General features: G+C 63.6%; 1 protein-coding gene across 1 annotated transcript; it reads left to right on the forward strand.

Annotated features, from left to right (window-relative positions):
- The first annotated feature begins 1438 nt into the window (after positions 1-1438).
- Positions 1439-21738, forward strand: PIK3R6 (phosphoinositide-3-kinase regulatory subunit 6). Its single transcript, XM_066200632.1, has 20 exons — positions 1439-1746; positions 8251-8335; positions 8477-8560; positions 9294-9385; positions 10038-10106; positions 10615-10747; positions 11355-11424; positions 12029-12212; positions 12837-12975; positions 13692-13778; positions 14310-14757; positions 15263-15347; positions 16100-16216; positions 17344-17454; positions 18678-18768; positions 18937-19007; positions 19228-19318; positions 19702-19772; positions 20033-20145; positions 20766-21738. Exons 2-20 carry the CDS (start codon positions 8323-8325, stop codon positions 20920-20922), a joined length of 2226 nt encoding a protein of 741 aa, XP_066056729.1. The 5' UTR covers positions 1439-1746; positions 8251-8322; the 3' UTR covers positions 20923-21738.
- Positions 21739-22395: the final 657 nt, after the last annotated feature.

The following is a 22395-nucleotide window of genomic DNA, read 5'->3' on the forward strand; positions in this document are numbered from 1 at the left end:
GCTCGGTGGCAATGAGGGGTGTGTGCTGTGGGCAGTGCCTGAGGGACATCTCTGGCCTCCTCAGAGTCCAGTTCTGGGGCAAAACAGGGGCTGGTGAAGGCTTGGGGCTGCAGTGACCCGCTGGGAGGGGAATGCAAATACCGGGAGCAGGTGGGAGAGCCCGGCCCCGGCAGGTGCAGCAGGGCAGGAGCACACCCGGCACGGAGCCCTGGCCCCGCTCCCGTGCCATGCAAAGCGTGGGGCTCACCCCAGTCCTGCCGGAGCCCTCTTCCCTCTGGGATTTGCATGGAAAACTGGAGAGCCTTGCCACAGCTCCTGCACGGTGCGACACTCCTGCCGAGGAGGGACAGGGCAGGGGGACAGGCACGGGCCAATGCACTCCCGGGCAGTGACACCCCAAACCTCTGTGACCCTGGCGGGGACAGCCGGCCTCCCGCGCGTGCCCCGCGGGGCCGGGAACGAGCACGGGCGGGGAAAACGGGGATGTTCTCATTGCCGCCGCTGCTCCCGGGGCCTTCCTGCCCGCGGGGCTCGGCACCAGCGCAGCGAGAGGGAATTGCCGGCGGGGGATGCCGAGAGCCCGAGCTGCCTCCTCCCGCCGCGCTGTCCCCTCAGGAAGGAAGGAAGGAAGGGGGTTATTTTTGGAGCCAGGTACGGAGCGGTACCGACGGGTTTTCCTCGTGCCAGAGAAATGGGAAGTGATGCAGCGTCAGCTGCAGTTCCCACGCCCCCCTCCAGAAGGATTTTCTTCCCCAAACTCCCCTTCTTCCCCTTCCCCTCCAGCAAAGCTCGAGGTACCAGGTGGGGCGAGGGGCTGATCCAGCAGGGCCCTGGCCACAGGAGGGGACAACTCACACCTGGGGGCACACACACCTGGGCACACACAGAAAATACCGGGGCACACCTGGGCACACACCGGGGGCACACGGGGCTCCAGCAGAGCCCAGCTCGTCCCATCCCCCCCTCACCCCGCAGGGAGCAGCGCTGCGCTCATCTCCGTATTTGGGCTGTGCGCTCCCGTGTGCCCGCCCGGGTTTGTGCCAGCCTGCAAACCGATCCCCGGGCACCGCCGGAGCCCTGAGCAGCCCCAGGCCGGGTCCCACAGGCGACAATGACACCCTGCAGAGCACGGCCGGACCTGCTCCAGGACAATCAAACCCAGGAGCGCATTCCCGAGGGGCCGGCCATCCCTGCCCGGGCTCTGAGCTAAGGCAGACGTGGGAGATGCTGCGGGCGGGAGGCGCCGGCGGGGGCACAGACACCGCGCCTGGAACGGGCGGCTGGAAAAGTGTCTTTGGGCGGACTCCCGGTGTCCCCGAGCAACGCTGTTTGTTGGGAGCATCCAGAGCGGGGTTGTCCCTGTGTGGGGTGGCGGTGCCAGGGCCGGGCCGGTGCCAGGGGCGGTGCCAGGGCTCGGAGACTCAGCCCACGGCAGCCCGACCTGCGGGGCTGGTTTGAGGGGATCGGAGCCAGGGCAGGGCTGAGCCTCCCTCCCTGCTCCCACCCTGTCACGGGGCGCCGGAGACGCTCACGGGGACAGCTCTGTCACCGCGGCACTGCTCCGCCAAAGAGGAAGTTGCCTCGAAATAACTCGCGCTTCCCTTTCTGCCCCGCACGCCCCTGCAGAGGCTGCAGAGCCCGGGAGCCGCCGATGTCCCCGGCGGGACTCCGCGGTGTCCCCCGCGCTGGCCGGGCCCCCGGGGGGGGCTGTGACTCCCTGGGCCCCCCGTGCCCGCCCTGAGGAAGGTGAGAGCCCCGGTGGGCGCGGTGCTCCGGCTGCGGGCGGGGGGAGTCCTGCGGCTCAGCCGCTCTCGGGGCTGCGGGGAGCTTTGGCTGGGGCTGGCACCGAGCGCTGAATGCCGCGGGTGGAAGAGCCTGGAGGGCCGTGGATGGGGGCAGAGCCATTCCTTTTCTCGGGAAGGATCGGGGGAGGGAACAGCGGCGGTGCGGGAGATCGGGAATGTGCTGCTAAAGGGGTTTTTGTGCCAGCTGCCCTGGCTGCCGGCGGGTGCCGCAGGGTACGGGGTTTGCCCTGGAGCCTGTCCCAGGCAGGAGCGGGGACGGGACACGCGGTGGGTTTGGTGGCGGCCCCTCGGCCACCCCTGCACGGCCGGCGGAGTCAGTGAGGGGGTCGCACCCCATCTCCCCCATCCCGGGGGCTGGTTGGCCTCGTTCTGTGCGGAACAAGAGCTGCAGAGGACAGCCACCTGCCCCGTACCCGGCGGGCTGTGCCGGGGGTTTCGGCCGGGCCGGGGGCGATGCACACCCTGGCCCCGGCTGTGTGCGCTCTGTGCCCGCCCAGCTCCCCTGCCCTCGGCCCGGCCGTCCCCCGGGGCCCCGAGCAGCGGGGACAGGGCCGATGGCAGCGGCGATAACGAGCACAGAGCACAGCCCCGGCCAGATAGGAAGCAAAAATCGGCGTGCTCGGGGCCCGGGCTGTGAACAAACGCAGGCAAGTCAACTGCAGCGGGCAGGACTCGGTCCTGCTGCCCTGAGCGCACCCTCGGTGCCCCCGGGCTGCTCGGAGCCGGCTCACCGTGACCATTTCCCTCCCGCGGGAGCTCTCCAAGCGTCTGGGCAGCTCAGCAGCCCCTTTTCCTTTCTGCCTTTCACTTAAAGCTTTGGCTCAGTGATCCTGGAGCTCTCTTCCATCCTAAACGATTCTGGGATTTTTTCTTCTTGTTGAGGCCTGAGCACAGCGTGCCGTGGTCACTCTGTGGTCACTCTGCTCATCCTGGTCCTGTCACCCCCAGGCCACTCCTCTGTGCCCTCCCCGAGTCACCCCTGCCATGGCCACCTGAGGGCTGGAGCTGCTCCGCTGTGCAGGGGACAGTCCTGTGACCCTGCACAGAGGACGGGACACTGTTCTGTGTGCAGGGGACAGTCCTGTGACCCTGCACAGGGGACGGGACACTGTTCTGTGTGCAGGGGACAGTCCTGTGACCCTGCACAGGGGACTGGAGACAGTTCTGTGGGCAGGGGACAGTCCTGTGACCCTGCACAGGGGACAGGACACTGTTCTGTGTGCAGGGGACAGTCCTGTGACGCTGCACAGGGGACAGGACACTGTTCTGTGTGCAGGGGACAGTCCTGTGACCCTGCACAGGGGACAGGACACTGTTCTGTGTGCAGGGGACAGTCCTGTGACGCTGTACAGGGGACAGGACACTGTTCTGTGTGCAGGGGACAGTCCTGTGACGCTGCACAGGGGACGGGACACTGTTCTGTGTGCAGGGGACAGTCCTGTGACCCTGCACAGGGGACGGGACACTGTTCTGTGTGCAGGGGACAGTCCTGTGACCCTGCACAGGGGACTGGAGACAGTTCTGTGGGCAGGGGACAGTCCTGTGACCCTGCACAGGGGACGGGACACTGTTCCGTCCCAGCCGGTGACACAGAGATGGCTGTGACAGTGCAGGGCTGTCCCCGTGCCCGTGCTGGTGACAGTCCTGCCCAGGGGATGGCTCAGGAGGGAGCCTGGGAACAGCCGTGCCACCCCACAGCCCCACCCAGCAGAGCAGCCCGGCCACTCCCGGGTTGGCCACACTGGGAAGTCTGGGCTCTCCTTGCTTTTATTTCCCTGCAGGTGGACGGTGCCTGCCTGGGTTGTTTGTGAGCACAATCCTGGCAGTGGCTTTCAAACCACACATATTTTTCCCCCCTGTGATTGTTTTTCCAAAGGCGACTCCAGGGATGGAAAGAGATGCTAAATGTAAGAAGCTGCTGTTTCCGGAAAACCCTTTCCTTTCCTTAGGGAGAATGAAATGTGACGTTGGCAAGGAAGTCTCCAAACAGTCGGTGGTGTCCAGGAAGCTGCTGGACTTCCACAGCTTCAGCAAAGGCCTGGGCGCTCCTCCGGAGCTGCTGGGCTGATGAGCGGGGCCAGTGAAGGTGTTTCATTGCTGAGCTGGCCCCAGGAGCTCTCCCGGTCCGTGGCAGGACTCCCCTGGCAGGGCTGCGGCCTCCCAGAGCAGCCAGCAGGCACATGGAGCCTCAAAGAGAAGCTGGAAAGCCGAGTCTGGGCTGGAGATTCTTCTCCTCGGCCGAGAGAGCCCGAGGGAGAGCATCTGCTTTCATCTCAGGGCTGTGTGCAGGCAGGGCCCTGCCGGGGCTGGAGTTAGAACTGGAAATCAGGAGTGGAGCTGGGGCTGGTGCTCCCAGCTCTCCTCAGGTCTGTCCAAAGGGGCAGGAAAAGGAGGAAAGGCACCTTTCTGTGGGCTTTGAGTCCCACACCCCGAGTCTGGCCTGGTTTTCACTGGAACTGAGAGCCCTTGGAGCCGGTGGAAGGGAGAGGAGCAGAGCCTGCCCTCGCTGTCCATCCTTGGCCAGGCTCCTCGGGGGACCCTGAAGCTGCTGCTGCTTGCCAGCCAGGAGGGCTGCAGGGGGGAAAGCTGCCCCTGTCCTGCTTCCCTTCCTGGGCTGGAGCTCGGGATCCAGGCCAGAAACTGCGGGTGCTGCACTGGCAGACGGACAGGCTGTGAGAGGAGGGAGCAAACAGGATCAGCACCTGCCCCTGCTGGGCTCCCCTGCAGCTCCAGCCTGGCCTGGGCTGAGGCTGGGAGGGGTGTGAGGGCTGGAAAGGATTAGGGGACGCGGGGCGTGAGGGATTAAGGGGCATCAGGGATGCTGCTGGAGCCATTTCTCAGCATTTGGGAGCCACCAGCTGCAGTCTGGGGCAGGCCAGAGGACGGTGACACCCGGGGCGGTGACAGGGGTGGGATGGGGACAGGGCACAGCCGCCCCCCTGTGCCGGAGCAGGTTCTTCTCTCTCTCTCTCTGAGTGTGGTGCAGCTGATATACAACGCCAGGAAAGCTCAGCCGTGCCCGGGCGGTGAGTTTGTGACTGAACACGGGCTGCAGAAGGTGTGGGGAGATGGTTTGGGAGCGGGTAAACAGAACCGGGAGAGGGCGAGGGGATGTGCCCCGTGTCCCGCAGTGGCACCGCTGTCCCCGGGCACACCGGAGCGGGGACAGGGACGTGCTGTGGCCAGCCCAGCTCCAGGGACCGGCGTTTGGGATCCAGGCAGGCTGGACGGGGAGCAGAGAGAGGATCCTGAGCGTGCTGGAGCCCCGTTTGCTGCCAGCCCGGCTCCCCCCGCCCAAGGCTTTGGGGTTAGGTTTTCTTCCGTGGCTTCGGCTATTTCTGCCTCGCTCCGGCTATTTCTGTGCCTCTCGTGTTTCACCTGGTGGGGGCGGTTTGGGGTTTGGTGATTTCCGACCGTGCTGACAGCATGTGAGACAGGGCAGGGGTGTTTTGTGGTGCCTGTGAGACAGAGCAGGGGGTTTCTGGGGAGCCTGTGCAGCCCCACACATTTCCAGGGGACAGCCCGAGTCACCACAGTGGGGCTGAAGGGATGGATGGATGGATGGATGGATGGATGGATGGATGGATGGATGGACAAGTCCCTGCCCCTCTCAATGGGATTTTCAGTCTCACCCCAAAGGTCTCACAAAGGGCTGAGCTTCAACCCCTGCCCCGGGGCTAAGGGGGAAATTCCCTTTTGTGGGGCCGGGGCTGTGCTTTCCTGCAGGGCTGAGCTGTTCCTCCAGCCATTCCTGACAGGGAATTCCTGTTTTCCTGGATCCACCTTCGGATCAGCCCAGCCTGGGCGGGGTGTGGGGACAGTGAGGGACAGTGACCTGCTGGCTGTACCTGCCCAGGACCCTCCAGACACGCCCTGAAGCCAACAGGATGATGTTTGATCTGCTGGAACTCACCTGGTGGCCGTGTCTTTGGTGCTTATGGTCAGCCCTTGGAGAAGGGAGAGGCCGCTTGGGGTGGTGCCCCTCGCATTTGGTGTCCTCAGCACTTGGGATAGTGTCCCCAGCATTCAGGCTGGTGTCCCCACTGTCCCCCCCTGCCTGTAAGGATTAGGGAAGGGACAGCCCTGGAGGGAGGTGACAATTTCCCTGAGCCCCCCTGGGCCTGAGCAAACAGGGATCCTGCTTAGGGGGAAGAAGCTGCAGTGGGCTGAGCAGGGGGAGGTGAGAGGGAGGCAGAGGTTGGGGGATCCCAAAATGGGACAGAACTTCACCTGGGAAACGCTGGGCTGAGACAGAGCGGGGGTTCAACAGGGCAGGAGCAGAGCCCGCACGGGGCTGGGGAGGCTCCGGGTGCTGCAGGAAACCTTTAACCCCCTTTGGGGGGTACAAACTGCTCCCCACCCTGCGCCCCCACGGCCGCTGCTGTGAGGAGGGGCTGAGGAGGGGTTTGTGGGTGCTCAGCACCCCGTGCTCAGCCAGGGCCTGCTCCTGCTGTCTCCAGCACCTGTAGTTTGGGACAGGAGGATTCCCTTTCACCCTGCAATTCCCTTTCACCCTGCTATTCCCTTTAACCCGTCAGTTTATCTGCCGGTGCCCAGGGTGAGCTGCACTTTCACTGCCAAGTCTTTCCTTTTTCAGAACAGAGCCAGGTGTTCCCCAAAACCACCCCAGACTCTTGGGGAAGGCGGCTTTGGGGTCATTTAGGGTTTTTTTGCACCATGAGTCTCAGAATTATTGAAACCCAAAGGGAGAATTGCCACTTCTCTTCTTGCCCTTCCTTTTTCATATTTATTTTTCCTCTGCAAAAGGAATCAAATCCAGCTGATGCCATGGGTATTTTAAGAATTGCAGAGGGGAAGTGGAGACTTACAGCTCTGCAAAGGAGTGGGATGAATGCAGAGAAGGCTCTGGCCTTGCTGAGCTGGCAGACGGCGAAGTCCCCGGTTGTGGGATGAGCTGTGCCTCGTGTCTGCTGCACGGGAGGGAGGAGATCCAGAGCAGAGAACCCTCCTGGTGTGGACCAGGGAACCTTCCCCGCCTTCTGGGGAGCAGGGAGGGGCCCCCAGGGAAAGGGGCTGAGCCCAGCAGGGCCTCAGTGCAGGCTCCATCCCCAGAAATGGGGACAATTCCCGTCCCTGGTGCCAGGGATCCGTTCAGGAGAGCTGTGGCAGACAGAGGGGCTGGCTGGAGTGGGGGGCTCTGGTGCCCAGTGCTGCCCTTCCCCTGGGCTGGCATCACCCCTGCCTGCCCTGCTGGGCCCTGGGGTGGGGCACAGCCAGGGTGGGGGGCTGTGCCCTCACCCTTGGGGGACACAGCCGCACAGAACATTCCCAGGGAAAAGGGGAATTTCTGCTCATTTGGGTTCTTCTGCTGGTCAAAAACATTCCTGGGAAAAGGGGGAGTTTCTGCTCATTTGGTTCCTGTGCTGGTCAGAAACATTCCCAGGGAAAAGGGGAATTTCTGCTCATTTGGGTTCCTGTGCTGACTAGAAACATTCCCAGGGAAAAGAGGAATTTCTGCTCATTTGGTGCCTGTGCTGCTCCCGGCCAAGGGGGATCCCGTGGCTGGACCCTGCCTGACCCCACTCTTCCTCAGGAGCTGTTCCTGTGCGTGTCCTGTCACCCTCTTCTCCCACGACACCTGCCCGTCCTCCTCTGGGCAGCGTGACTGGGTTCCCAATGTGCTGGGGACCGGTTTTTGTCACTTTATGTTGAATTTTCCCGGGACACCCGAGCACCGGGAGCCAGCAGGCGCACCGTGGGCTCGGCCTCAGCTGCTCCTGGCTGCCGGGGAGGAAGAGGAGCCTGTCGGAGCAGACAGGTGGAGCGAGCAGCAGTTCCTCAGGCAGTCGGAGCTCATGTTGGTCTTTGCTAAATTTGGCAGCTCTGGCAGCGCTCGCCCCCACAGTGCCAGGAGGATGCGGATGTGGGAAGCCACCGACACCTCCAGCCGCATTCAGCTGCTGCTTCCTCCGGCAGCGCGGCCGAGACGAGTCCCGGGGCAGGGCCGGGCGTCTCCCGCCGCTCCAGGGAGCCTGGAGCGTTCCCGGCAGGAATTTCCCAGCCCCGGTGTCCCGCTGCTGGTGGCCTTTGGTGCCTTGTGCAGGGCAGGGATTAGGAGACCATCCCTCTCCTTCTGCAGGCGGGGATTTCGGGGCGATCTGTGACTCTGGGGGTGAGGAGGATTGATGTTCCGGTGTGTCCCAGGCCGGCGCATCCCCGCGGGCTCATCCCGATGTTCCCGGCCGTGGCAGCAGCCCCGGGGCTGGGCTGAGCGGTGCCCCGGCTGTTGGGGCTCCTGTCCATGCCCACCGCCCTGCCCATGGGATCAGCTTGGAGCTGGGCGTTTCTGCCCCACACACAGCCTGTGCTCCCCCCGGGGCTCTGCCGCTGCCCCTCGGGGGTCCCGGTGACTTTGTGCCCTCCCAAGGTCCGTTCTGACTGACGTCCCCCCCACCTGAGCCAGGTGTGTCCTCATGTCCTGCAGGCACCATCCCGGAGCCGGGGCCATGCCCGAGCGCGGTGAGGAGCTCTGTGCAACTGCAGCCTCGGCCCGGCCATGGAGAGCTCAGGTGGGTGATGCTGAGCCCCCCGGGTGGGATGGAGCCCCTCTGTGCCTCCCCTCGCGGCTCCCCCGGGCTCTGGGGAGGGGGTTCTGTCCCCGTGTCCCCTCGGGGGGCTGGCCCGGCTCACGTCCCTGCTGTCCCTTGCAGAGGTGGAGTCGGACATCCTGCGGCGGGTGCGGGCGCTGCTGCGGGAGCTGGACGGGCACCACCCCTCCTGCCAGAGCGACAGAGGTGAGGGGGCCAGCCCTGCCCGGGCCGCGGGGCCCTGCCCGCCCCGACAGCCCCAGTCCCCTCGCAGGGGACACGGTGGGGACACGGTGGCTTTACTCTCCTGACCCTCAGGTGCCAAATCCTAAAGCAGCTGCATTCGTGCCCCAGCAGCTGCTGTCACCCTGCCTGTATCACCCTGCTTGTGTCACCCTCTGTCACCCCTGCACAGCCCCAGCAGCCTCTGTCACCCTCTTGTCCATCCTGAACAATCGATTTTACTCGGAACTCTCAGGGTATTTTACAGTTAATTAAATTTGATTTTCCCTGGAATGAGCTGTGGCACTCTCAGGGCTGGGAGGTTTCGTGGTCTCCACTCCAAGGGGGAGCTGGTGGCCGCCGGGGAGCAGCGCTGGGACCAGCGGGACCCCAAATTCCTTGGGGCAGGGGGGGAATGCAGCTGGGCACAAACAGAAACAAACTTCACATCCCTGCTTTTCTCCAGCCCCCAGCCCTGGGACCTGCAGGAGCCATTCCCAAGGGTTTCCCCTGTCTGGTTTCCCAGAATTAGGCCCCACACAGCAGCGCTGTATCCAGAGCCAGGGCGGGCCCTGCAGAGGGTCTCAGGTGCAGGCAGAGGGCAGAGGGCAGAGGAGGCTGCTTTGGGATTTTGGAACTCCAGGTCCCTGATCCCCCCGTGAACGTCACCCCGATCCCTCCCCTGGTGACCCACCCTTCCCCGGCTCTCCCTGCCCAGGAATGCTGCGATGGACCCTGCACAAGAAAATCCAGCAGAACCCCAGCACCAGCTGTGTCCTGGTCAGGATCCTGGTGAAGGAGCTGGAAAGGGTGAGTGTCACCTGAGAGAGGGCACTGTCACCTCAGGGAGGGCAATGCCACCTGAGAGACGTGCCCTGGGTGCAGGGCTGGCCCCTCTGTGCTGGGAGCTGGGTGAGGCAGAGGGATGGACTCAACTCCACCCCAAGCAGGGGTTTTAGGGTTTTTTAGCCCCCAGGCTGCTCCCCGCACACCAGCCCAACCCTCACGCTGCTGAACCCTCCCAGGCACCCCAAAGCTCCCCCACCCCACCCTGTGTGGCCTCAGGTAGAGCGGAAATTCCTCCCCCGCAACAGCTGAGGCTGTTGTTAGAGCAGGCTGCAGGGAGGGGCTGCAGCATCCCTGGATTCCCGTGGGGACACGGGATGGGAGCAGCTCCCTGTCCCCTCTGCTCCCACCCCACCAAACCCGAGACAGGCTTTCCCCGGGGGTTTGTGCTCCCACAGGAGCGGGAAGGAGCCCCGCCATGAGCTCACTCAGAAAGCTGTGCCCCTCCCCAGGGCCACCCTGCCCACCCTAAAAGCCCGGGGAGGATCCCAAACCCGGCTCTGGGATCAGCCCGGATGGATCCCCGTGCTCAGGGACAGGACCTGGCACACCTAGGGGGCTCTGGGGCTGCTCCTGCCAGGACCTGAGTGTCCTTCCCTGCCCTCTGCTCCCGCAGGCAGAGCGAGGGGACCTCCGGCACTACATCATCCCCCTGCTGCACACGTTGATGTACACCCTGATACAGGTGAGCTGTGCCTGGGTACAGGTGAGCTGTGCCTCAAACCTGCCCTGGGCCTCCCTGGGGCAGCATCCAGGGACACCGGGGAGGGTCCAGGGACACTGGAGGGCATCCAGGGACATCAGGGGCCACAGGAGAGGCCACCTGAAGCCCCTCACAACCTGGAACAGCCGCTCAGCACCACCCTGAGCTGGCGCCGGGTGCCTCAGTTGTGCACTTCCCATGTCCCTGGGACACCCAGAGCACCAGGTCCTTCCACCTCACCTGTTCTCTGGAGGGCTTTCACTGCCTGGTGGTGCAGGAAGCCACAAAAATGTCCCCAAGCTCCAGAGGGTGTTGCTGGAGGTTCCCAAACCACTCCAGGGCCTGACTGTGCCCCATGGTTTGGATTTAAATCCGTGCTGAATTTGGTGCAAGGGAATTTGGTGCCAGGAATTCGGTGCCCTCCCGGCCCCGGGGCTGTGTTGGAGCAGGTTTAGGGGTCACTGGCTGTCCCCTCCCTGTCCCCCTGCAGGCTCCCTGCATCCCTGACGAGCTCTGTGCCAGGGTCTATGACTTCTGCAAGAGGCTGCTGACCCTGCCCAAGCCCTTCTGCACCATCGGGCTGGACTATGCCAGCAGGCTGCAGGTGGAGAGGAGAGCCCCAGGTAAGGGGGGGCCAGGGGAGCCCCAGGTGAGGGGGGCCAGGAGAGCAGAGCAAGGTGCAGACACCCTGTGAGGGGGAGGCGGAACAGGAGAAACCTGGTGGGGGATTTTGGTGTCGTTTTGGGGGAGTCTCAGCCCTCCCCCGGCACCCCAAACACTCGTCCCCAGCCCTCCAAGGGGCACCTTTATCTCCCCTGATTTTTGGTCCAGGGATGGCTCAGTGTGCAGGGAGTGGATGTCCAGCAGGGCAGGATTCCCTGGAGGATTGTCCCCGAGCAGGGGCAGGGGATGGAGCCTCACCCAGGACAGGGGGAAGTGCCTCCCTCCTGATGCAGAGACCCCTGGTGCTCTGCAGCTGCCCCCAAACACCGTCCCCACGTGGTCCTGGGGACAGAGCTCCTCCTGCTGCCCCCAGCTCGGCTCCCAAGCTCAAAATGCCCTAAACAAAGGAAGGTTCTCGGCTGTTTTTAGCTCTGGCCCGATTCTTGGCTGTTTAACCTCATCTCAGTGGGTGTTCCCCGAGCTGGCAGAGCCACCTGAGCCTCTCGAGCCGGGAGCAGCCCCGGTTATTCCTGCAGCCCTCACTGCAGGTGTTTGTGCCCTCCCCAGGAACGTTGTACCACAGGATGGTGATTTCCGAGCACGGCCTGCCCAGCGCCCCCTTCCCGTACCGGGAGAGGTGAGTGCTGCCCCCGGGGAGGGGCTGGGGTTTGATTTCCTGCTCTCCTGGGGAAAGCCGGCCTCTTCCAACACTCGGAATTGGTCCTGGTTGGGATCGCCTGGGCCTGAGCCACGTGGGGGACGCAGCTGGGTGACATCCAGCACCTCACTGAACCCTGCACTGGGAGGGCACGTTCCTCCTGTGCCCAGAGTTTTTTGGGAGGGAGGGAGCTGTCGCTAGAGGACACTCGCCCGTCGGGATGTGAGGTGAGAAAAGGACTTTGTTTTTGGGTTCAGGGTTTAAATAGGGTCTGGACTTTGACCAGCGGCTGGGGGACAAGGTTAACACCCCTCTGACCCCACTGGTCAAGCCAGGAGCCCATCACAGAGAGGGATGAGAAAACAATTACTTTATGTTACAAGTGTGACAAAACTCCAGGAGAAATGAGAAACAATCAGAAGGCTGAACAATCAGGGCGACAGGAGCTGCCCCTGGGGGGGAGACAGGCTGGAGAAGGGGAATATCAACAGCATCAATGGAAAAAGTGAGATGTGAGCTGCTCCCGCCAGCCCTGATGTCGGTGATGTGAGTCTGCATCTTTCCCTCCTCTGCCTCCCCGCAGGATTTTCATCTTTGCTGACCCGGAGCTGCTGCCCGAGGCCATCTGCAAGGCGCTGCTCAGCGACACCGAGGCGGCCCGGGGGTCCCAGAGCCCCGGGGGCTGCATGAGCTGCGTGGTCTCCCACGCCCTGCAGGCGGCCCTGGGCGACTCCTGCGACATCCACGGCCTCAGGGCCCGGCTCCAGGTACTGCAGCAGCTGCTCCGGGGCTTTTCCAGTGCTCCTGCTCTGGCTGGATGCCTTGGAGAAGCAAAAGGTGGTTCAGCTCCTCAGTGCTGGTCTCCAGCCCAAGGACTGGGCTGGGCTGGGCCTCAAACACCCTTCTGATGGAAAGCAGTGGTACAGCAGAGCCAGAGTTTGGGGCCTTTATTCTGAGTGTTGGTTTTGCCCAGCAGAGCTGACACAGAGCCTCTGTTATCTCCTCTGAGCCCCCGGGCACTGCAGGAACCTCTCAGGGGAAAGGTTTCCATCAGTTTTCTCCAAAACCCCCTGGAAGGAGCTGTGGGGCCACAAATGCCTGGCCCAGAGACTGTGCAGAGGCTCTGGGCGATTTCCTCTCCCGGGACACCTCTGTGTGCCTGCTGTGCCCATCCCCGAGGGTCACTCCGAGTGCCAGCCCTGCCGAGGATGCCCCAAGGGACATGGTGCCCATCAGAGGCAAAAGGAGCTTTAAGCAGCCAGCGTCTCTCCCGGGGACAAGAGGACATTTGTGTCCCCACAGAAGCATTTTTTGCAGGGCTCGTTTGCTCTTTCTGCCCCTCCCGCGGCTCATTCCGCGTTTGCAGGGTCTCACAGCCGCTGTCCCCACAGGCGCTGTCCCCGGGGGACGTGGAGTGCTGGTTCCAGCAGGTGGTGGTGGCCGTGGAGGGCACGGCGGGCTCAGAGCGGGGCCAGCGCACGGAGCGGCTGGAGAGCATCTACCGCGGCCTCCTGGGCTCCGTGCCCGCAGGTGAGCCCCGGGCAGGCACCGCCACCCCCTGCCTCGTGTCCCCACCGTGTCCCTGCCAGCAGGAGCAGCCTACAGCGACCCCGCGGCCGGCACGGGGAGCTGGCCCTGGCAGGGAGATGTGTCACTGGGGAAAGGGACAGTGGGAATTCCTGCTGCTGGTTCAGCCTGGGTCTGGGTGGGCTTTAAAGTCCCTTCGTGCCCAGACCTTGCTCTGATGTGCTGAACGGTGGCACTGCCACCTCCTGCCACCTCCTGCCACCCCCTGCCATCCCCTGCCATCCCTGCCATCCCTGCCATCCCTGCCATCTCCTTTTGCCGTCACCTTTTGGGGCGGTGAGTGTTAAATTGTCCCACCATTGTCACGGAGCTCTCTGGGGTCAGAAGAGGCGGTGCAGGCGTGGTCAGAGGGTTCAGATCCCCGCGTGCACCGCGGGCCCAGGCCTGGAGGGATGTTTATTTACTCTACAGTCCCTCTGCCGGCTGCCAAGTGAGGTCCTTCCCTCCTGCCCGTGCCTCAGTTTCCCCCTTTTCATTTCTCCCTCCCGCCAATGGTGCAGACACCTGGCGATGGCTCCGTCTGTGGGAGCAGAGACCTCCCAGCCTCACACCTGGGCAGGAGCAGCCCCGAGGCTGCCTCAGCAGCACCCAGCACTGGGGGGCCGTGCCCCTGTGTGGGGAAACGCTCCCATGGGCTCCAAGGATCCTCCTTTCCCCAGGAAATGCTCCCCAGGAAGGGCTGCAGGGCACCCCCCTGCCCGACCCCAACATCAGCTTCCACCTGTGGACGGAGGACGAGCAGCTCTGTGAGTGCCCCGGGGTGGGGGTGGCTGGGGGGTCCTGTCCCACAGGGGTCCCCAGGACAGGGAGTTTGGGAGCCGTTGTCCCCAGGCCGGGCTGGTGGGATTTGTGCTGCCTGCCCTCGTCCCTGGGGGCTGCTGGGGCCGGCTCGGGGGGTCTGGGCTGGGCAGGGCTGAGGGAGGAGCTGGGGCGGCAGCAGGATGTGCCCAGACGTGGTTGTGGGTGCCCCTGGAGCCCCGAGGCCGGGCTGGATGGAGCCCTGGGCAGCCTGCTCTGTGAAAGGTGTCCCTGCCCAAGGCAGGGGGCGGGAACGGGATGAGCTTCAAGGTCCGTTCTAACCCCAAGCAGTTTGGGATTCTGGGATTCTGGGATTGGAGCGGCCCTGGGCTCTGTCCATGGGAAATGGGGCTGAGGGACTGACTGCCCTCGGGCCCGCTGGCAGAGATCTCAGCTTTGCGGTTCCCCGGGAGGAGGGGAGCCGGGGCAGGGCCGGGCTGTGCCCCGCTGTCCGTGCTGAGGCTGCGCCGCACCCGCAGGGAAGGAGCTGGTGCTGTTCCTCCGCCCGCTGTCGCAGAACTGCGAGCCCGAGTGCCCGGGGCAGGAGCCGGACGGCGCCGCGGAGGTGCAGGACGTGCTCGGGGACTGTGAGTGCTGCCGGCACAGCCGCTTCTCCGTGCTCTCCACCGACAGCGGCATCGAGCGCGACCTGCCCGCGCAGGACGAGCCCTGCGGGCCCTGCGCCGAGCGCTCCCGGCTCCACAGGAAGGGCGGCATCAAGAAGAAGCTGTCCCCGCTGGACAGCGTGGCCCTGCTGCAGGCTGGCAGCGCTGCCCCCGCGGGGAAAGGCCCCGGGAAGGCGCCCAGAGGGTCCGGACCGGCCCCGGAGCCCCCGGCCCCGCCGCAGAGGCTGCACACCGCCCGCGTGGTGCTGCTGGGGGACGATCGCCTGCTGGGCCGCCTGGCACAAGCCTTCCACTCCCTCAGGTACCCGCGGCTCTGGGGACAGCGGCACAGCCTGGCTGCTCTGCCCCTCGGGCTCTGGGTGGGGTTGGGCTCGGCCTCACCTGGGGTGGGCTGGGACCCACGTGTCCGGCTCCCAAACACACCGGACTGTCCCCCTGACTGTCCCCGGCTGTCCCCGGCCGCTCTCCCTGCCCAGGTGACACACACACAGAGTCCTCCCCTCTGCCCGTGGGCTCCCTTCAATGAACAGCCAGCAAGGCAGGTGTTCCCTCATGCCAAAGGGAAAAGCTCTGCAGAGAAGCTGTTTCCCGGCGTGGGCAGCCCGGGGAGCAGAGCTGTGGCTGCACAGGGACACCAGGCCCTGCCAAAAACCTCTCGGAGGCTCCCCGTCCCCTCGATGGGATTTGGGAGCCAGGGGCACGTCCAGGGAAAGGAGGCGGCGAGGGCCGAGCAGCCGCGGTGTCCTGGCACTGCCCGGGGCCGCGTCCTGCCCCTTCCCCCGGGGACATGTCCTTTGTCACCGCAGGAAACGGGAGGCCCGGCGGGTGTTCCTGACGGCCAGGCTGGACCTGCAGTTCTACCACATCCCCGTGGTGCCGGCACAGCCCCCGGTGAGCGCCTGGGGACGGGATTCTGGGGGCAGAGCGGGGGAATCTGGGAATCCCTGCCCATCCCTGCCCCGTTCCCACGGCACGGAGCTGCCGGGCTCAGTCTGGGGTCCAGCTCTGCCTCCAGGCCTCCGCTGCAGGAGGATCCGTGAGGTTTTTCCCTGCCTTTCCCACTTCCCCGAGGCTGAGGGGAAGCAGTCGCTGCTCACTGAGGGCTGTGCCTCCTTGGCCACGGCCCCGGGTTTAGGTCTGTGGGTCTTTCCTTGTGCTTTATGTCAGGCACATCCCTTCCCCTCAGACAGCCTCGAGGCACAGGCAAATAAACAATTGCATTTAGGATAGTTTAGAGCTGGCCCAGAGCTGGCTGGACCCCTGACAAACGGGCTGTTAAAAAATCAATGATCCTTCTTTTCAGTCCTCACTGGAGTTTTGTGCTTGAGCAGCTGCTAAATGAGTTTGCCAATTCTCTGGATGGAGCAGGGGTGGGGTGGGATGGGGTGGTGTGGGGTGGGGTGGGGTGGGATGGGATGGGATGGGATGGGATGGGGGAATGTCAAAGGTCTGATACAGGGAACCCCCCTGTTCCCCCTGGGCTGCAGGAAGCCACCCAGGAGTGTCAGCCAAGCCCCCCAGGAGCTGGATTTAGGGCTGGGAGTGGCTGGGAGGGCTTCTCCAGGACCTTCCCTTCATGTTTTGCTCCTCCCAGGCCCAGGAGAAGCAAACCCCGGTGACTGTGAGCTGTGTTTGCCCTGCAGGAGCACGCCGGCCCCGAGGAGCTGTGTGAGGTGGCCGGGTACCTGGGCAGGGCCGACCCCTGGTACGAGAGCAACATCCGCACCCTGTGCCACATGATCCCCAAGCTGGCCACCATGGTACGGGGAAAACCTCTTCCCATTTCCCAAAAATGCCTGCAGCACCTGAGGGGGGATCTGTGCCCCGCAGGGCTCCCCAGACACATTTTCCCTACAAACCCTCCCCAGGGCTCTCCATCCCCAGATTTTTCCTACAAACCCTCCCCAGGGCTCTCCATCCCCAGATTTTCCCCTACAAATCCTCCCCAGGGCTCTCCATCCCCAGATTTTCCCTACAAACCCTCCCCGGGGCTCTCCATCCCCAGATTTCCCCTACAAACTCTCCCCAGGGCTCTCCATCCCCAGATTTCCCCTACAAACTCTCCCCAGGGCTCTCCATCCCCAGATTTTCCCTACAAACCCTCCCCAGGGCTCTCCATCCCCAGATTTTCCCTACAAACTCTCCCCAGGGCTGTCCATCCCCAGATTTCCCCTACAAACTCTCCCCAGGGCTCTCCATCCCCAGATTTTCCCTACAAACCCTCCCCAGGGCTCTCCATCCCCAGATTTTCCCTACAAACCCTCCCAAAGCTCTGCCAGGACGTGCCCGTGTCTGGCACTGCCCCAGCCCACAAAAGCCATTTGCAGTGATGGGTTTTTTTGGGTTGTTTTTATTTTTGACCAAAGGGACAGGAAATGGCAGGTTTCGAGAAAGAAAAGTTTGCTGAAATCCCCCCCAGGTCTCATTTCCCGGCAGTTTGAGCCACCACTGGCAGCCCACACAGACAGGGCTCCTGTCGCTAGGACAGGAAAGAACCACACTCACCCGTCAGGTTGAGAAGGGAGGAGAGAAAGGGGGAGTTTATTATGATTTGGGGGTTTTATAGGGTTTGGAATTTGTTCAGGGATTGGGGGTCGGGAGTAACACCCCTCTGACCCCAGTGGTCAACTCAGAAGTCCATCAGTTTGTCCTTCCCCCTGGAAGGAATGTGTATTTACAAAACATCAGTCTTTACTTTTGTTACAAGTGTGAGAAAACTCCAGTCCAGGAATGAAAACATCAGGAGGCTGAAAAATCAGGGCCACAGGCTCCCACTGCCTGAGCAGAGCACAGCTCACCCCTCACCCTGCGCCCAGCCAGCTGTGGGGCTCTGCGTCGGGGTTTTTGGGGAGTGCCAGGGCTGAGCCAGGCTGTGCTTCATCCCCAGCCCTCGTCCCCCAGCCGGGCCCTGGTCACCGACCTCTTCCTCACCGACGTCATCGCCTACTACGCCCGCATGGGCAGCCAGCCCGTCGGCTTCCAGCTGCACGCTGTCAAGGTGGGTGCCACAGCTGCCACTGCCCCCAGCCCTTCAGTGACCCCACCAGGGCTGGGAGAGCTGGGCACGGCCAGCGGGCTCTGGGGGCTTCCTGCAGTTCCAAGCCTGGATCTCCATTCACCCTGCCTGGCCCTGGATCTGCATCCCCCCCACCCCATCCCTGGATCCCCTGAATTCCCCCACCCCATCCCTGGATCCCCATTTCCCCCCCGGATCTCCATTCCCCCCAGCCCTGGATCCCCATTCCCTCCCCTGGACCCCCATTCCCCCCTGGATTCCCCCCAGCCCTGGACCCCCATTCCCCCCTGGACCCCCATTCCCCCCGGGATCCCTGCCAGCCCTGGACCCCCATTCCCCCCCGGATCCCCATTCCCCATCCCTGGATCCCTGCCAGCCCCCAGAGCTCAGCTCAGCTGCAGCCCGTGGTCCTGGCCAGGCCATTCCAGGACCCCAGCTCAGCACAGGGAGCCTCGATGTCCCCGCAGGGTCACGGAATCCCTGCTCTGCTGGGTGTGGGCTGCTCAGGAGCCCTCCCTGGTGCCTCCTGCCGCTCTCGGTGCCGGGAGCGAACGGGGCTCTGCTGAGCAGCTTTGCCCGGAGCTCCCTGTACCGGCAGGCCTTTGCAGGGTTTCCTGCAGCACCCTTTGATTGATTTCCTGCCAGCTCTGCTCGGCACTGGTATCAGAGCCGCGCCTGGCGTTTGTCAGGGGGGCAAAGCAGGGCTGAATTCGGGCATGCAGCACCAGCCCTGCCCTCCCCGCTGCTCCAGCAGCAGTCCTCCAGGACCTGCTCCTCACCTCTTGCCCAGCACAAGCCCGTGAAAAGAAAATAATCCCGAGGGCTGGAGTGACCTGGTGATTTGGGTCGGATCAGAGAGAAACGGCGTCCCCTGGGGCTCGGCAGCGTTCCAGCCTGGCCGAGGGAGGTGGCGGGGAGCTGCCACATCTCTGAGGGCACAGTGACATCCAGTGGCAGGGGACACTGCCCGTGCCTCGGCTGGCCTCGTCCCTGGGGCTGCTGGCAAGGTCTGCCTCGCTCCTGGAGCTCGGGAGCAGAGCCGGGGCAGTTCCCCCATCCCACGGGAACCCCGAGTGCCCCGAGAAGGTCCCGGCTCCCCTGGGATGGTCTGGAGGAGCTGCCCATGCCACAAGCCTCGGGTGACACCGCAGGGGACAGAGGAGACAAATTCAGGGATGTTCCCTGAGGGATTTTCTCTCTCCCAGGTCCTGTTCCAGGACCCGGCACAGGACCCAGCTGAGGACGTGTTCCTCACGGAGCTGCTGGCCCAGGTGCAGGACAGCCCCTCGCACAGAGGTGTGTGTGTGTCCCCACAGAGGTGTGTGTGTCCCCCCAGGGGACAAGGTGGGACAGGAGGGACAAGGTGGGACACAAGGCCACTGTGTGAGCCCGTGTGGATCCCTCTCTGCTGAGCACAGACGGTGGGATGAGGGGAATTCATCCCTCCCTGTCCCCTCCTCGCAGAGCTGAGCACGGCCAAGAGGAAAGGCACCCTGGATGGCCCCGGCATCGACCTCACCGTCACCTACAGGAAGGTGAGTGGGGTTCCCTGCACCCCAAATCTCCTCTCCCAGGGATACCCAGCAGAGCACAGATCTCCTGAAAGGAGGCTGAGCCTCCCTCTCCTCTGGAACTGCTCTCCAGGCAAGGACAGAGGCTGTGGGGAGCCTGTTGGCTCACCCTGTGTTTGTGACAAGCTGTCCCCGTGCCCAGCCCTGCCAGGGGCACTGACAGGACCGTGTCCCTTGCTCGCAGGTTGTGCTCAGTGACCGGCAGAAGGAGCTGACGCTGTCCCTGCGCTCCACGGGCCTGCTGATGAAAGCCATCCCCGCTGAGGAGGCTCCAGGTGGGCTCCTCCTGCTCTGCTGAGGTTTCTGGTGCTCCCTGGGGCAAACCTGCCCACGGTCCCTGGTGCCTGCTGTGTCTGGGCTCTGGGGGTGGGATCAGTGACAGGAATGTTGGTGTCCCCACGGTCTGGTGGGGGCTTTCTCAGGAATGACGTGTCTGAGGCTCAGACAGGATTTGAGCATCTTCCCTCTGCTCCAGCCTTCCTCTTTCACCTGGCCCTTAGCACAGCCTCTGAGCTTCCCACCCCGAGCACGACCCCACACAGTGGAGCCTGCTGGAGCCCTGTGTGCCCAGCCAGTTCCCCCAGAGGTGGGGCAGGCCCCCCGGGGCTGAGCTGAGCTTGTGCCGTGGCCCCAGACCAACCCTGAGCTTCTGTCACAGGCCTGGGCTGTCTGAGCGTGACCATCACCGAAACCATCAGGACCAACCACCTGGCAGGGCGGTCGTTCGCAGTGAGTACCCGTGGGGCGCTGAGGGGGCAGGATCCCTCACAGCAGCAGGGAAAGGGCAGCCCCGCGGGGAGGAAGAGCCTTTGGGGACACCCTGGATGCCTGGGCTGCTGCTGGGGTTACCCTGTGACCACAGGGAGCGAGGGGAGGAATAAATCCTGGCCCCACCTGGGCCCGGGGCAGGGTCTGCAGTTCTGCCATCAGCTCCACCAGCTGCAGTGGCAGGGAGCCCTGAGCAGGCTCTCCCTCCTCTCCCCATCCAGGCTGTGGCAAACAGGCTCAAAACACGGAGTATCAAGGTCAGGAGCCCGGAGCAGAGACCCTTCACGGTGCGGCTGGACAAGGACAGCAGGAGAACCTACAGGGACGTGATCGGGTGAGAACCCCGGGGCTCCAGGCCCTGCACCCCCTCCTGTCTCCCTCATCCTCTTCCAGGACAAAAGTTCCATCCAGGGCACACGGGGCCTCCCCTACATTTGTATTTTTGGGTGGTGGTGTGAGGAACAAAATAGTTCTTTACACAAAAGGTGCTGCCGGTGAGACAGCAGGAAACCAGGCACCTCCAGGGACAAACAAAGCTCAGAACTCCTGAACTGTGACTTGTATGGTGATGCTGATGCTCTCTGCACTGAGGGCATCCCTCACCTGGGGGGCTCCAGCAGGTGCAGGTGGGGGAGAGGGCCCGGCCCTGTGGAAATCCCGGGATTAACGTGCCTGGAGCAGCTGCAGGGATGTGGGCTGTGCTGACGGTTCAAGGCCCAGCCTTGAACAAACTGAATCCCTGAGTCACGCTGAGCCAGGCTCAGGACCTCGGGGTGTGACACACTGACACACAGCAGCTCATCTCTGCAGTCAAGCCCAGCTGGGGAAAGCATCAAAGCAGCTGCACCTGGCAGGGGGAGAGGCCTCCCCCAGCGCAGGGTGCAGTGCAGGGAGCTGGGCTTCTCTGGGAGTTCGGATCTGAACGTGCAGGAAATGTGTTCTGTGCCCTTGCAGCCTGGAGGTGTCCCCCTGCCTCGAGCCCAGCTACTGCCTGCAGAAGAGCAGGACCATGAAATTCAGCCCTGACGGAACAGAAGACGTGGGGCTCGTGAAATACCTGCCCAAATCTCTGCTGCTGCCCATCAACACCTTCGCAGGAGTGGTCCAGTGAAGGAAACGGGACGAGGTGCTGTGAGCTGTGGCGTGGGCTCAGCACAGACGACACAGGAGAAGAAAGCGCACTGAAATCCACCAGTGGTGACTTTAAATGGCAACGGCTTGAAGAGCTGCCCCAGCAGAGTTGGGTGGACTCAGGGCACGGCCGTGCCCTGCTGGTGACAGTGTGACAGCCCTGCCAGGGGCACGGCCATGCTGCAGGACTGAGCTTTCCCTTTTGCACAAGTCAGGAAAAGCCCGGAGCTCCTCAGCTCGGGAGGATCCATGGCAGGGGTGTTGGCTGTCCAGCACAGCCCAGCACAGCCGGCTGCACCAATATTCATTTTGGAGAAGTCCCACAGCCCAGCGGGGATCGGGTTTTCACCTCACACCCCAGACACTGTTGGTGCTCCCCAGTGCCAGGCTCGGGCAGCAAACATCCTGGCCCTGAGGGAAGCAGGAGGGAGGCAGGAGCTCGTGGGGAACCCCTGCACCAGCAGCTGTTATTGTTGGGATAATGTGGGGTTTAGGGGTGACCACGGACTCTGCATCCCTCTGCCTCTTCGGGGCCTCCCTGTGGGGTTTGTACACACAAGGAAAATGCTCAGAAAGCCAAAAGGCTTTGAGCTGGGCTGGAGTGTGGGCTGTGCGACCAGAGTTTGTTCTGTACAGCTGTAAATTATTTGAATGGATGATAAATTATTTGTATAGGTGTGTATAGGTGTCAGGGATGACTTGTACCAGAGGGTGTGATCCTTTTAATGCCAGTGGAGAGAAACGAAGACAAACCCAAGCTGAAACTGCCAGCTGGTGGTTGTTGTGTGTTTGCACGTGGCGGGGGGGGCAGGTGCCCAGGAGTTCCACCTGAACACGATGTTCGGTTTGCTCCCTGTGCAGTGCCCAGCCCTGGGCAGGCTGTCCAGAGAAGGGCTGGAGTGTCCCATGTGGGACACTGCCATGTAAATACGGGATATTCCAGATCCGCCTGGGCACAATCCCGTTCCGTGTGCTTCCTGTCCGTGTCCCCCGTGTCCCCGGCGGGCCGGGATGAGGGTGAGCCCGGGGCTGGTCCCCTCCGAACCCGGCGGGACCGCAGCGGCCGCTGCCCGGCCTGTGCGGGGCGGAGGGGCCGGGTGAGCGCTGCGGCCGCGTCCAGCCCGAGCCAGCCCGGGGTCCTGCGGGACGGGGACCGTGCCGGTCCTGGGCCATTCCCGTGTCGGTCCCGGGCTATTCCCGTGCCGGTTTTGGCCCATTCCCGTGCCAGTCCAGTGCTGGTTTCAGGCCATTCCGGTGCCTGGCCTGATGACCATCCCTGTGCCACACCTGGGCACGGGTGCACAAGCAGAGAGCAGCACTCGGTCCATGCCAGAGGATCTCCTTCACTCTGAGGTATCCCAGGTTATTCCCAGCTGGAAGTCGCTGGTTCCCAGCCTTCCTCCTCTATCGCATTCCTGGGTTAAACCTCCTCACCTGCCCTGCCTCCACCTCC

The sequence above is a fragment of the Chamaea fasciata genome, unplaced genomic scaffold (assembly GCF_029207755.1).
Source record: "Chamaea fasciata isolate MVZ Bird 193981 ecotype frontalis unplaced genomic scaffold, bChaFas1.0.hap1 SCAF_19, whole genome shotgun sequence".
Taxonomy (NCBI): domain Eukaryota; kingdom Metazoa; phylum Chordata; class Aves; order Passeriformes; family Sylviidae; genus Chamaea; species Chamaea fasciata.